Raw genomic sequence first — 15,524 nt, 5'->3', positions numbered from 1 at the left:
TAAACGACAACTGCTAATCAGGATGCAAGCCAGCGTAAACGGCTGTCATCTCAAGGCAGCATGTTCACTATGTCATTGAATTCAGTATGTACTATCTCAGTGACTCTCCAAACTTCTTCACCCCACTCATTTCGCTAGAAAAAGGCTGAATGCATTGGATTGTCGCTATTCGTCATGTCTCCAACCACAAACAAACAGGAAGATTGTTAGTTCATACATGTAGTTACATGATAAATTTGGCATGCATTCCTCGGAGTAATTTAAAAAAACGACCTGTAGCCTCTGCGAACACAAATCATTCAAAACAATATTTATTAACGATGTACATTTATTATTATTATTTATATAAAAAATTTATATATATAAATTATATAATATATAAAACAAGGCAGAATATAACATGGTCAGTCTGTTCACAGTGATTCTTGGTTATAGGATATGCAATACCATAGCTATAGAAATCTGTGTGCTTCGCAACAAATAAGAATAGGCCTAAGGCAGACCTGAAAGTAAACGCCATCATTTTTAATTAGAACAAAATGAAAAATAAAATAGCAACTACCAAGTTTATCCTACAACACTAATTGTATAGACAGGAAAATCTATTGAGGAGCGCAAAAGAATGTCAGTTTCCTTATGATGATAATACTAGTGACACGAGGCTGAAACAACAAAACAGATTTTTATTGTCCATGTAGTCTCAAATGTGTTTCTTTAAAATGTTATATAAATTATGTTATATAACTTATATAACATAATTACAACTTATACATAAATTTATATATTGTTATATACATCTGTGTAGAAACTACACAGGCAGTGAAAACCGGTACATTTTTAATGTCATTTATGTGTATGGAGTAGTATATATGGCAGTAATTTCCTACTTACACAGTTAATAACCTAGTTTGCGATCCCACTAAGTGAGCTAGGCAGTGCCACACCAGAACGCACTTCTTTTGGCTTCCAGCCAAGATTATATATAGTATAGTTACTGCCAGGAGGTGGTCCGTGTACAACAGAACAGTGATGGTGGTAGGTTTTAAGGACTCGACATGGATTCTTTACTTTGAAACCAAAATATTTCCTCATCGTAAATATCATTCCTGAAAATTGAAGTAAGAGTTTTTTGCATATACAATTAAGTTCTAGGTAACAATATTTATCACTTCGATTTTTTTCAGTCTTGCTAAACAGCTGCTAGCTAGAGATTAGATTATTATACTAGATAACAGCTAGATAATTTTTGCCAAATTTTACTTTGTCCAAAAATCTTACAACTCTAAGAACAAATTTACTAAAATTAAGTGTGTGCTGTTAAATAATGCTGTTGTAGAATGTGATCCACTGAGAGCTGAGCTAAGCCCTAGGGCTGGGCTGTGCTCAGTCATGCGGGGAAAATGAGGTGAAGAGAGCTAAGCCGGTCAGCGCCAAGCAAAGCCGAGTTGAGCCAAGCCGAGACTAGCCTGTCTTGACAAACTGTTGTTTTTGCGGAGTTGTTCTCCCGTCGAACGAGCAACACAACAGCTTGTCACGAGGCATACTGCACCTGCTGCATCAGCTGCACTTTTAGGGAGTTGTTCTCTTCCGTCAATAAGGCTTGGTTGCGATGTTATGTCGGTCGCTCCATTGGTAATCATAATGAAATTCGCGCAAAAATTTATGTAGAAAAAATAAGATTAAAATGTTTAACTAGCGACCAGTCTCTGCGATAAACTTTAGTAGAATTTAAAAATAAAATAAATTGAAAATAAAATTCATACGAACAAATAAAACTGACTGATACAAAAATAGAAATAAAACTGACTGAGCGCACAAATAATGACATGTTTAGTCGCTGTTGTTGCTTAAGTTCTCAAGTTCTACTAAAGTTTACTGCAGAGACTGGTCGCTGGTTAAACGTTGTAATTTTATTTTTTCTACATAATTTTTGCGCGAAAGTCGTTATGACTAGCATTAGAGCGACCGACATAACATCGCAACCAAGCCGCATAGACGGAAGAGAACAACTCCCTATAAGTGCAACTGATGCATCAGGTGCAGTACGTCTTGTGACAAGCTGTTGTGTTGCTCGCCCGCTCGACGGGGGAGGGGGGGGGGACAACTCCGCAGAAACAACAGTTTGTCAAGACAGGCTAAGCGGAGACCAGCTAAGTGGAACAAGAGGGGGGCGGGGCCTCTTACTATATAAGAGCAAGTGCCCTGATGAGAAGGCAGAGTTTATCTGCACCTATTATATGACTGTTGCATGCTATTTTTGTAACCACTTATACTAAGCGGATAAAATATACGGTATTATAAACTTTTGCACTGAGTCTTGTACTTTGGGGTAGCAAAGGGCAGCACACTAAGCCTTTACAATATGTTCAAATTAACAAAGTATAACTTTTTGCAAGATATAATTTTTTTCAAATAATACATTTTCTTATTGGAAAAAGATTTACTATTTAAAGTTTTTTCTAGGTTTGTCAAGCATAAAATATGCAAGAAAGTAGTCCGTTTATTGACCAAAAGTTATAATAATTATTTTTTTACGATAAATTTATTTGCAAGTAATTTAACAAAGGTTGACTTGCAGCAATAAATTACAGATATTTGGTATCAAAAGATTCACCATGTCTCACTCTGCTGTGTTGTAGGTGCCAAATATGTGGAAATGTGATTAGAAGCTCTTAAAAGCTCAAAAGCGAAAAGCCGGCATAGATTGGAATCAGTTTATTTCTCTGATGTTGTCATTACATTTGGTTATTGTTTTGTCACGTGATGTTCTCTCGTGAATTGAAAGGCCAATAAAAGGCTCAATATGAAACTTCTCGTAGCACTAGTTTATGACAAACGCTTCGGGTTTCACCGATGACCCCGTATTAAAAATAGATGCTCGCTACTTTACAGTTTTGTTTCGACTTGGTCTAATCCTCGAGTCGTAATCTGATCATGTGACCCAATACTTCGCAAATAGTTTCTGCAGCACGTTTCGATTATCTCAGGTGACCAACAGGCTCATCAGGATTATTAGACAATGATATGTACTCATTCGAACAAAGGTTAAAAAATTAAACGAATTTTTATGGTAAGTTATAAGATATCAGTGCTAAAAGTGACAGAATTACTATGGCGATAAAACAGATGCTTAAGAACAATAGACATGTTTTTATTGAATGCGTGAAGTATATTTGTGAAAATATTTCGACGAATGAGGTTGCATGAAAGTGTAAACAGAAACCATCTTGTACAGCTACGTCTCATTTGAGCCGTTTTGGAAAGAGATTCTAATCTACTGGTGTTTTGTGATAGCTGCGATTAACTGTTTATTTTTTAGCGTTTAAGAGCTTGTAATCAGGTTTCCACATATTTTGCACCTACAACACAGCAGAGTAAAACATGGTGAATCTTTTGGTACCAAATAACTGTAATGCGAATTTTGTTGCAAGTCAACATTTAAGGAGGTCGCGTAGCAAATATCTTACATACAAGAGGGTGAGCAAGTGCAAAGTTGCCAGCTTTGTGATAATCATTACCATTTTCTGGTACAAAAAACCCATTTAGATGTATGCATGATAAAACACTAGCTTCTATTAAATTATTGTTTTGTTGAGGCGTATTATGTAAAACGAGATGAGCGATTTGGCTACGAAAAGAGCCAATTTAATACTGTCATGTCCAATTAGATCTAAGCTCATAATCAAACAGAGACTAACCCACAAAAATGTTTTGAAATTCCCGAGAGAAACAATTCATTAAAATTTAATTTAATTATACATGTAGATGTAACATAGCTATGAAAGCACAAAATAGTGAACCAATGACCTATCTAGCATTAATATTTTTTTAACTTTTATTTTATTTCATGCATCTAAGATGTCATAAATGTATAATTCTTTCATTCTTGTTCAGGTGTATATCTGTAAAACATTCTTATCTATTAAAATTTATCCTAATGATTCGCATTAAATCCATCATTTAATTTCCTATAATTGTGCAGAGTGGCTACATTTAATGCTCATAAAGAAGCGCTCACCATTCTCAGCTTGGTACATGTTAATGGGATAGTCTAATTTCTCAATAAGGAGTGTCTCATTCAGAGGCTTTGACAGTGCAAAGATGTGGGTGTCATGTGATCCTGCAAGTATAGTTCAAAAATTGTCTCCTTACAAAAAGCAGTTTCTACATTATACTTTTTTACTTTCATCGTCCATTTTTAAAAATGAATTTACACTTAACTTTATCAGAAACTATCGCCATTTCTCTATCCCTTGTACCGGTTCATTGGCATTTCTCTATATCATTTGTACCTGTTGTTTATGTTTGAGGTTATTCAACTGCCAGGATGATTTAAGAATAAAGTCGATCAAACTTGATCGCGGATAAAACGCTCAAAAGAAAAATACATGCAAAATTTCATCACCAGTTACTTTTGTTGCTATAGTTGATCTAGGCTATGGCGTTCAAACCCTGTCACTAAACATTTTAAAATCAAATTTGTTAATCGCGACCAAGTTTTGTCGATTTTAATCTTGAAACAGTTTAGCAGTCAAATCACCTCCAACACCAAAAACAATCACCAAATAGTAGAAAACTACTTTCTGATAAAGTCTATTAAATATTTTCGTAAATTCATCCTCAACTTGGACTTTTATCATATCGTTTTGACAAAGCTATGGTAATAAAAATCCCAAGTTATTGACAAACTACTTTTATTTGATACAGCAAGCAAAAACTTCTGAAAATGTGACACATAACTCTCTAAAAGGTATAAAATGGAGTAGAATAAACCTTGCATCGCTTACCTCGGTACTTCAAACACATTTGATGACCAATAGAGCAGCTTACATTTGTTTCATATCTTGTCAGGCTGTAGAAATGTTTCTGTCTTAGCAAAGCATTTGGGTCGATGAACTCAAATCCTTCGCCAAGGGCTGCAAAAAATTAGAATTGTTTTACTACAAACATTACAACAGTAAATTGACAAAACTACAAAGGCAATTAGTTAACATTATTTGTCGTGGTAAAAGGTAAGTGATAAGTCGAATGTTTTTATCAATCCATGTACCGATGTGCTTTTCTAAAAACTTTTGATTACATCACTAGATCTAAGATGTTGATGTCAGCTCAATGTGTGTCCCAACATGTTAATTAATTTAAGAATTTTTGTTTAAAAACTTAACCCTTTAGCTGGGGAAACGACCAAATGTGGTTTATCAGTTCTGTGGAAAAACGACTTTTCTGTCACTTTTGGTCAGCGTTTATAAAACTGTCGCTTAAGGCTGGGACACACTATATCGCCGTATTTCGTCGTCAATGTCACAATACTTTGGTGATCATCCATGATAACCATGTTCACACCATCACATACCCATCCACGTTTGCATCAACAAATACTCCAAGGCGTAGTGTTTGACTTTTATTTTCGCGAAGAAAAATCTTTGTTTTCGCGTGCTGCAATCAAAAACTAGTCCTACAGCGACTATCATAAACGGATATCAATAAATCACTCAACCCTTGACTGCAAATGACCATTGCCGAAATGGTTCACATGTGAACGGCGGTCATCGGTGCTCGGCGAAATATCGGGAAAGTTTGACAGCCACAAACTCCCCCGACAGGCCCGCGATGCTTCGTCGATGCCATCCATTTACGGTTCACATAATCGACGATGAATGCCAAAAGGGAAACGCTGACAAACGGCGATATAGTGTGAACCGACCTTTAGTAACAATAAGCAAAGGATATAAATGCTAGTAAATCTTGAATATTATTGGCAAGATATTAGTCAATGAATTACAATTACATTATATGAAACGATTATGAGAGGAGTTTCTTTGTGCTAAAAACTAAAGGAATATGAAATCCCGACTGCGTCGAAAAAATTGAAGTTGGAAAAACCACTCAACAGGCGGCTCGGTATTAAAAAGGAAAAAATGAAAATTTATTTGATTTCGCGATCATTAGTGATCTTTTGTCTAATCAGTATGGTAATTATTCAGATGATGGTAGTGATTTAAACTTTGAATATACAGAGAAAAGTGATGACTATGTTAAGTCGGACAATGACGATGCTACTGGCGTTGGCTATGCTGTGGCGTTAGACTCTGTCGAAAGGAATGCTTCCAAGCATTTCATACAAAATCAATTGTACATAGTCGTAACTTTTTTATAGTAGTACATATGGAAAATAAGTTTATGTACAAAAGATTTAGCTAATAGAAATAAATTTCAGTTTGAGCTATGTATGTGTGGAGGACGGGACTATACTAAACCATATGTTTGTGCTTGAGACCACATTATGCCTAGTCACTTATGTATATTTCTTAACCGGTTATATAATACCCTGGTAAAACTGTTATATAATACTACATTTTTGGGCCTGCTTCACAGGCCTGCTAGCACACCATTATGCCTATTGTCTGGGCCTGCCTCACAGGCCTGATGTGAAACAATGAATGTTATATAATTGTGGGCGGAGCAAATAGTATAAAAGGAGAAGGCATAAGCCAACTCTTTGGGATTCTGCTAACGGATTTTATACTGTCAAGACGAAGTTATACATGTGCTGATATACGCTAAATACACTATACTTATTCTTATAAACTGCCTACGTTTGATGCCTGCCTGGTTGGCATAAGGAGGATCCTTCCGCCAGAACTGCTCTGGCTTCGAAACATGAACTGCTTGGGGGAGACACCTAAGGAAGGCTAGGGGTGGGCTACGTTACGATCGGACCTGATCAGAAATGCGATAGCATTAGAGATCAGGCCTTCCAGTAAGTAGTCGGGACCTAAACCAGCCAAGATAGGGTCTCAGAGAGCAGGCCGTGTTAGCCTTCCAAGTGAGCCTGAACTGCGGATACCCAGCCGCGGCCTGACCCGACCACTAGGTGTGTCAGGCAGGCCGACGAGGGGAAGGCCCAGTGTTCAGACTGCACTGCCTTGCTAGGAAAAGTAAAGCTGGCTCAGCTATCGGGGCCAGACCTTTACACTGGTGGCAGCAGTGGGATTAAGTCAATCCACAAAAGATAACTAGCAAGGCACGATCATGGAAAGACGCACTCGTAGCGCGGAACGACCGGGAGTCCCCCAAAGGGAAGGACTAGAGGGTCTAGAGCGATTAACGAATGTGCTAGAGAGGATGCTTGTGAACCAAGAGGCACAAAGGAATCCGGAGCCACCGGTACCCAGAGAGACATTCAAGGCTCCTGAGTACGATGGGAACGGTGATGGGGAGGCCTTCATAAGGCAGTTCAATGATGTGGCTGTCGCCAATGACTGGGGAGCAGATCCGCCCTATTACACATTCGAGGAAGGCTGAAAGAACAGGCCAAGGAATGTGGGCATGGACATACACTACAGGCAGTGTTCAACACCCTCCGGCAAGGTTCGGCATGACCCCCAAGGAGGCAAGGTCGGAACTGCAGGGCCTGAGGAAGGAAACCCACACTACGTTATTCGAGCATGCTGCTCGTATAGAAAGACTTACGAGCATTGCGTTCGAGGAGTTGTCCGATTGAATGAGGGAGGAGATGGCGGTGGATACCTTCTGCGGGTCTTTAGGTAACATATACCTACAAAGACACCTTTTGGCAGTACCCACCCCCACCCTGGAGGCCGCCGTGAGAGCAGGGAATGAGTACCTACAAATACGGCCCGAGATGACCATTCGACAGAACCATCCAGCGAGATCCGGAGTAAGGGCAGTCCAGCCGGACGAGCTCGAGCAGGCCATGGAGGAGCAGGTGGAAATAGAGCAGGCCATAGTAGTCCGTGCTGCCCTTGACTCGTTGGGTCTACTCCTGACCAGGATGGAGGATCTAAAAAAGGAAATGGCCGATCTGAAGAGACAAGTCGGTCACTCACAAGGTCCCCCACAGCAAGTGACTCGGGAAAAAGGAGTAAGGAGATGCTGGGGGTGTGATCAGGCAGGTCACTGGAGGAGGAACTGCCCCAAGAACCAACCCAGTAGCCGCACCACCCAGGGACAGAACCAGGGAAACGCCTACCGCCCGCAGCAGTAGGGCAACCTGCTGGCTGCAATAGGGCGCCAAGAACCAATAATTACAAAAAGGTGAGAGGGGCAGGCCGAAGGAAGGCTGAGGTGGACCCGGAAGGCTGGTTCTACCCCGCGAATTCGGTAGCTATCACGCAGAGGCCTCCGGTAGAGAAGGTTCTCACCTACAACCACTACCAGAGCTTAGAAGGCCTAGACGAAGAGGACATGGAGATGGATCCTCGAGTATCGCCGCAGGAGGCCCGACAGACCCAGAGGCGGTATGTCCGCCAAACCCAAAGACAAGCTAGACAAAAAGCGACATCAGGAAATGTCGGTAGTCTAGAGGAAGGTACAATTGGGAAAAACTACTCCAAGAGATCTGGACCGCGAGGGTCGGGACCGAGAGCCGATCCAGCACCAGCTGGAGCTCTCGAGAGACCTAAACGCAGATCGGGAAAGAAGGAGAAGTTAATCTCGAGCGAACGCTTCCAGGAACCAGGACGACCTAGGTCGGGGGAAAAAGGCCCAGCCAGTGCTGATCCTTCCCAGAGATTTGGACAGGGTAGATTGGGAGCGAGAGCCAGCTCATCTGGAGCTGAGCTTCTCCAGAGATCTATACCCTCCAGATCGGGAGTGGAAGAGGAACCAGCTATGGTGGAGCAATTCCATAGACCAGGGGGTCGCAGATCCAGGAATGGGTGGGGCTGGGATCGAGCCTACTGCCCCCCAGGATCAGGAGTAGAGAAAGGACGGGAGTCGAACCAAGTCGACCCGTTCCGGGGTAGAGACCCAGGCCAACGCCTGAGTCCGGTGTCGGGTCCGACAGGCCGGTACGGAGACAGCACAAGGCCAGCTGCTCCCGAGGAAAGCCTGGCGGACCAGCTCGATGAGAGTCCACCACCGGACAGGCCTCGGCGTCTGCCATGAAAAAGATATTCCAAAGGGGCGCCTAACGACACCTGCGAAAGGAATGAGTTACCAAGAATCGGAGCCTTGGAAAAGCCCCACAAATCTAGCTACTTCTTGCCCGGGAAAATGGAGAGACAGGACCTGCTCTTTCTCATAGATACCGGCTGCAATACGAACCTGTTGTCAAAGAAGGTGTTCGACCAAATGCCAGCCGGATTAGAGATCAACTGGAGAAAAATGACCGATACGGTCTGATGGCAGACGGGAGTAAGCTCCAATTCTACGGACTAATGTACCGATCGAGGAGGTACTCCGCGATGTACCGATCGAGGAGAACTTCATTGTGAGCCAAATCAGCAAGGACGCCATCCTGGGAATGCCCTTCCTGATCTCACACCGATGTCACATGGACTTCGACCAACCCGTCATCTCCATCGGGGACAGAAAACTCTCCTGTACCGATAAATACGGCAGACTGATGGTGTTGAAGGTACACACCTGGAAGGTCACCATTCCACCATTGTCTGAAGTAACGGTGGCGGGAAGGATATCAGCCCAAAATTATGTACCCGTAGGCATAATAGAGGGAGCTGACCCGCAACTTCCGGTGGCACGTAGCCTGAATCAGCCCGGAGACCAGGGCGACGTGGCCGTGCAATGCCTAAACCCGGGTAACCACCCCATCGAATTGGCGGCTGGACAAGTGATAGGCTTGTACACTGCCATCAGGGCAGAGGATGTGCAGGCCGAACCCTGGACAGAACCAAAAGACTTCAACACCGAAGTAACTGGAGTAGGGTGTACAGCTGTATACGCTGGGAAAGCAGTGCCCGAACATCTAGTCGAGCTCTACGATCAGGTCGTCCGAGGTTGCTCGCACGACCAGGAAAGGCGGAAGTTGGCCGCCCTGCTAGCTAAATACCAGAATGTCTTCAGTAAGTACGAGGGCGATGTGGGGCGGACCGATCTGGTAAAACACAGTATACCGCTGATAGAAGGAGCCAGGCCCATTAGACAACCTCCCCATAGGTTGGGGCCCCTCAAGGAGGCAGAGGCGGACAGACAGGTGACCGACCTATTGGAAAAGGGCCTGATCGAACCTGCAAATGGGGCCTGGAGCTCACCAGTGGTGATGGTTCGGAAGAAGGACGGTGGGTGGTGGTTCTGCGTGGACTACCGGCAACTAAATGCCATCACACAACAGGACGCCTATCCAATCCCAAGAATCGATGAGAGCCTGGACGCCCTGGCGGGAAGTCGATTCTTTAGCACACTAGACCTGACCAGCGGATACTGGCAAGTGCCAATGGACCAGGAAGCCCAGGAAAGATCTGTTTTCACCGCCCGAAGTGGGCTATGGAAGTGGAAAGTGCTGCAGTTCGGACTAACATCGGCTCCCGCCACCTTTCAGAGGTTGATGGAATCTGTGTTGCAAGGACTCCACTGGAAGACTCTCTTGCTCTACCTGGACGACATTATCGTCATCGCCCCCGACTTTGAAACGCACCGGGCTCGCCTGGAAGAAGTCTTCCGGAGGCTGGCAACGGCCAGGTTGAAGCTAAAGCCCTCGAAGTGTGAACTCCTCCAGGAGAAGGTGAAATATCTCGGACATGTGGTGAGCCCGCAAGGAGTATCCACTGACCCGGAGAAGATCAAGGCGGTGGCAGAATGGCGAGTCCCACAGAATGTGAAACAGTTACAAGCATTTTTAGGGACGACTGGATACTATCGGCAGTATCTGAAGGACTATGCCACTACCGCCAAGCCACTCACTGTTCTGACAGGAAAAGAGAAAGCCTGGCAGTGGGAAATGAGGAGCAAGCGGCATTCGAGACACTCCGACGGGGGTTGGTCACGGCACCGGTCTTGGGTTATCCCAACCCCGAGAACCAGTATATCTTGGATACCGATGCTAGTAATGTGGGAGTGGGGGCGGTGTTGTCTCAGAACCAAAATGGTAGGGAGACAGTAGTAGCGTACTACAGTAAAACACTCAGCCCCGCAGAACAGAATTACTGTGTCACCCGTAAGGAACTGTTAGCAGTGGTAAAGGCCGTAAAACACTTTCGACCTTATTTATATGGACACCGCTTCCTACTCCGAACAGACCATGCCTCCTTGAGATGGTTGTGCCGACGAAAGGAACCGTCGGCTCAGGTGGCCCGGTGGTTGGAGATCCTGTCGGAGTTCACCTATCAACTGGAACACCGACCCGGGGCCAAACACGGGAACGCCGACGGTTTGAGTCGACAAGCCTGCCCGGAGGACTGCCGGCATTGCACCCGCATAGAAGAGAGAGACGGAGGTCCAAGTAAGCAGGCTATGATGAAGGAAGACCCTAACAAGGTGGCCGCCATCAAATTGCCCGGAGAGCGGAACTTCCGTCAATTGGTACAAAGCCAGATAGAAGGGAACCAGGCCGTGGCCCGAATGTACTGGGCTGTAAAAATGACCAGGAATTGATAGAGGAAGAACTGACATTGGGGAACAATGAGCTCCGAATCTTACACAGAAGGCGAGAAGCCATGCGGCTATCAACCAACGGTGTCCTGGAGATCCGGCTAATAACGAACGGCCACTCTCGATGGTGCACCCTATGCCCCCGAGCAGACCGAAACCGGGTTATTTGGGAAACTCATCGGCTGGCCCATGCAGGGATGCACAAGACAACGAAGAGAGTCCTACTAAATTGGTACTGGCCGGGCCTAAGTGCAGACATACGTCGCCTGATCAAGACGTGCGAGGTCTGCCAGGTAGCCAAGACCGAGGGGAACCACGCCACCAAGAGCCGGCACCGACTCTACGCCGAGCGACCTTGGCAGAAGTTGGCAGTGGATCTGGTGGGACCAATGCCAGAGACTGAGAAGGGGAACAAGTGGATTCTCGTGATCAGTGATCACTTCTCAAGATGGCAGACGCCATAGCCATTCCGGATGCAACTGCCCCGGTAGTGGCCACGACCCTGGATGAGAGGGTATTCTGCTACTTCGGCCTGCCGGAGGAGTTGCATTCGGATCAAGGAGCCCAGTTTGAATCTAAACTCATGAGCGAGTTGTGCAGGTTATGGAATGTAACCAAGACACGGACTACCCCATACCATCCTCAAGGAAATGGAATCGTAGAGCGAAACAACCGTAGCCTGGGAGACTCATTGAGGGCCCTACTTCTCCGCCGAGGACCAACAGAATGGGACCTGTTGTTACCCCAAATCATGAGGGCGTTTCGGGGCACACCTCACTCCGCCACCGGAGAAACTGCGAACTTCATGATGATGGGCAGGGAGCTGCGTCTGCCCGACCAGCTCTCCGAACCAGTAGCCATGGACAACCAAGCCATCCAGCCCTAGGTGTTGGAGTTGGCCGGTCGGCTAGAAGAAACTCACGAGATTCTCCGAGAGCGCCAGATGAAAGTAAGGGTAGAGGATGAGGAAGAGCCACCCCTGTTTGAAGTGGGAGATCTGGTGTTGTTGGTGAATAAGCGGCGAAGGAGGGGTGAAAACCCCAAACTCCAACCCAAATACGTGGGGCCGTACACGGTCACCAAGCGTCACTCTAATAATACCTATCAAGTAGAACGGCAGGGTCAGGTATCCGTTCAGAACGAGGAACGCCTGAAGCCCTATGTTGCATGCCAAGAAGCAGATGGTAAGGCCCCGGCCACCAGGGAGCCGGCTCGGCGCCCCAACATGAGAGGAGCTACCGGCAATAGGAGGAGAAGTAGAGAAGAACCGATCGAGTTGTTGCCTACCCTGGAGTTCCATGCGAGGGAACCCGCTTTCCAACCACCCCTGCGGCCTAGGGACAGGGACCCTCTTCCCGCACCCAGTAAGGGGGAAACGTTCCGGAGGCGACTACTGGAAGCTCTGACGGAGGAGGAGCATCCCCTTTCCGTGGATAGCAGTATTGAGGAGGAGCCTGTCAATGCGCCAGGACGCACAGACCCCTCGAAGTTAGGACAAAATGACCTGGGAGCCGAGTCCGATCCCATTGCCCCCCTCGATATTTACAGACTGGGTGGACAGGGAGAGGAAACGACTATAGAACCACAGGCCCATGCAGAGACTGAACAGGCAGAACCGACCCCCACCATGAACTCTAGACCGGTTCCGACCGGGGGAGAGACGCAGGTGGAGGCGGAGCCCACTGGAACCGATAGACCCGTGGAGTTGAGAAGAGATGGGAGGCCCCGAAGAACCACGGGACCACCCATCCGGTATGGGCAGGCGGTGTGTCACCAGGTCGAACCCGAGAAGAAAGATGAAGAACAGTGCCGATACTCGGAAGAGATTAGAAATACACAGGAAAACAGAGAAAGGTACGAGATACTGAGAGCAAGAGTGGAGGACATCGAAAAGCTTCTCGAAGGGGGAGCGTTAGCCTCGACGAAGAAGGGGAATTAAAGTACCGAGCGTTGAGGGACTCCGTGGAAGAGTTAGAGGCAACATTGACCACCAATAGCCAGAACACGGGAACAGGAGAAAGGGAACAGATGGAAAACTTCCAACTCTCAGAAGAGGTGAAGAGTAGCCCAGCAGCCAGAGAGAGATACGAGTTGTTAAGGAGCCGTTTGGAGGACATAGATGAGCTGCTTAAAGAAGGAAGCATTGTCCTCGACGAGGAAGGAGAGTTACAATATCGAACGTTGAAAGACTCTATGGAGGAGTTGGAGAGGGCGATGACTGCAGAGATCCAAACTACCAGAACAAGTGAGAAAGGACAAATGATCTGGAACGAAGGGGCGAAGATCGCAGAGGCCGGAGAAATCTCCGAGAGAGAGATTTTCCGGCCAGGGACGATCTGAACCGGTGACTACTGGCGACACAGTTGACCCGGGTCAAGGACGAGGCTCCACCAGAAACTGGCCACCATTGCACTCAGTCAACCACAACCCTGCTCCTAGCCAATTCGCATACACGTCATTTCACGACTGCTCTCTGCTTCAGACAGTTCGAAACTACGTTAGCCACATGGACCCGAGAAGTACCCAGTACGAAGATAAAGAATTGCAGCAACTACTCACGGAGCTTGATGGAATACTTGAGGAGACAGAGACAACAGCCACACAGACAGGCATAGATCCAGAGCGCCGTGTCAGCGTATCTTCAACAAATCCAAAGGCCACACCAATGGCATATAAAGGGACCAAACCAAATCAGGACGATGAGATAAATGTGCGAGTGATCCGGCTAGGAACGACATTAGCCAAGGAAAAGCCGACACGGAGCCAGGACCCGGCCAAACGAAAGGACTCTCCCAGGAACGTTTGGTATACGCTCGAATCCTATAAAAAGATGGAGGCCGCAGAGGACAAAGAAAAGGGAGAGTGTCGATTATGTGGATTCCAGAATAGAGAAAGCCGAGTGGCGCGACGCCACATCAGACAACACTTCTGGCGATTTTGGTGCAAATGCCAGAAGAATTCTTTTTCATTTTTCTCCATCTATAAGCACCAACGGACGGAGGAAGACATCGAGAATCACCCGCGCGTGGTGTTTCAAGTGGACGAAGAGTCTTTTCAGGAATTCTGCGAATACATCGGGTAGGAGAACTGCCCTCCTTTCGGCACCTGCCTGCCGGTCAAAGATGGGAAAGGATGGACGGTAAAGAGAAAAATAGAAACCACAAAACCAACGATTACCATAGACCCAGAGACAGATATTCCAAACCTGACAGTCTGAGTACAAAATCGCCAGGATACCAAAGACAGGGAGGAACCAAGTCGATCCTTCCTTTCGGGATACACTATTCCGAAAAAGATGAGACGAGGAGATACTCAACAAGAAGAGCCAATGTTGGAAATCCATGCCAGCACGGCGGATAAGGAGGGAATAGTGGAGGAACCAATCACAAAGGTACGCAGGCCAACCAGCGGAGAGAAAAAGCCTCACCACTCCAACAAGAGAGAAAGCTATCTCCGCCGGGCCGACCGTAAGGAAAAGGAGTATCGGCGATATCAAAGCTTAGCCCGAGCTAGCTACCAAGAGATACAGCACTTACGTAGCTGTGCAAACCAATATCACTAGGCATCTATGACTCCACCTCAGGTAAATTGTTGACCCCAGGCTAAACAATTGGGGGGGAGTGTGTGGAGGACGAGACTATACTAAACCATATGTTTGTGCTTGAGACCACATTATGCCTAGTCACTTATGTATATTTCTTAACCGGTTATATAATACCCTGGTAAAACTGTTATATAATACTACATTTTTGGGCCTGCTTCACAGGCCTGCTAGCACACCATTATGCCTATTGTCTGGGCCTGCCTCACAGGCCTGATGTGAAACAATGAATGTTATATAATTGTGGGCGGAGCAAATAGTATAAAAGGAGAAGGCATAAGCCAACTCTTTGGGATTCTGCTAACGGATTTTATACTGTCAAGACGAAGTTATACATGTGCTGATATACGCTAAATACACTATACTTATTCTTATAAACTGCCTACGTTTGATGCCTGCCTGGTTGGCATAAGGAGGATCCTTCCGCCAGAACTGCTCTGGCTTCGAAACACGAACTGCTTGGGGGAGACACCTAAGGAAGGCTAGGGGTGGGCTACGTTACGATCGGACCTGATCAGAAATGCGATAGCATTAGAGATCAGGCCTTCCAGTAAGTAGTCGGGACCTAAAC

The 15,524-nt window shown here is 45.8% G+C and overlaps 1 protein-coding gene across 1 annotated transcript in view; it reads right to left on the bottom strand.

The window, feature by feature from the left end:
- Positions 1 to 326: 326 nt before the first annotated feature.
- LOC137408402 (uncharacterized) overlaps positions 327 to 15,524 on the bottom strand; it is a 47,362-nt gene continuing 32,164 nt past the window's right edge. The window contains exons 6-8 of the mRNA XM_068094917.1: positions 4,788 to 4,916; positions 4,019 to 4,120; positions 327 to 1,106 (exon numbers count right to left, since the gene is read on the bottom strand). Of these exons, the coding sequence (XP_067951018.1) occupies positions 904 to 1,106; positions 4,019 to 4,120; positions 4,788 to 4,916 (434 nt within the window). The 3' untranslated portion in view covers positions 327 to 903. The remainder of the gene's footprint in view (positions 1,107 to 4,018; positions 4,121 to 4,787; positions 4,917 to 15,524) is intronic.

Source organism: Watersipora subatra, chromosome 11, assembly GCF_963576615.1.
Source record: "Watersipora subatra chromosome 11, tzWatSuba1.1, whole genome shotgun sequence".
Lineage (NCBI taxonomy): Eukaryota > Metazoa > Bryozoa > Gymnolaemata > Cheilostomatida > Watersiporidae > Watersipora > Watersipora subatra.
Note: the sequence above shows the minus strand (reverse complement) of the source record. Positions and strands in the feature narration are given on the sequence as shown.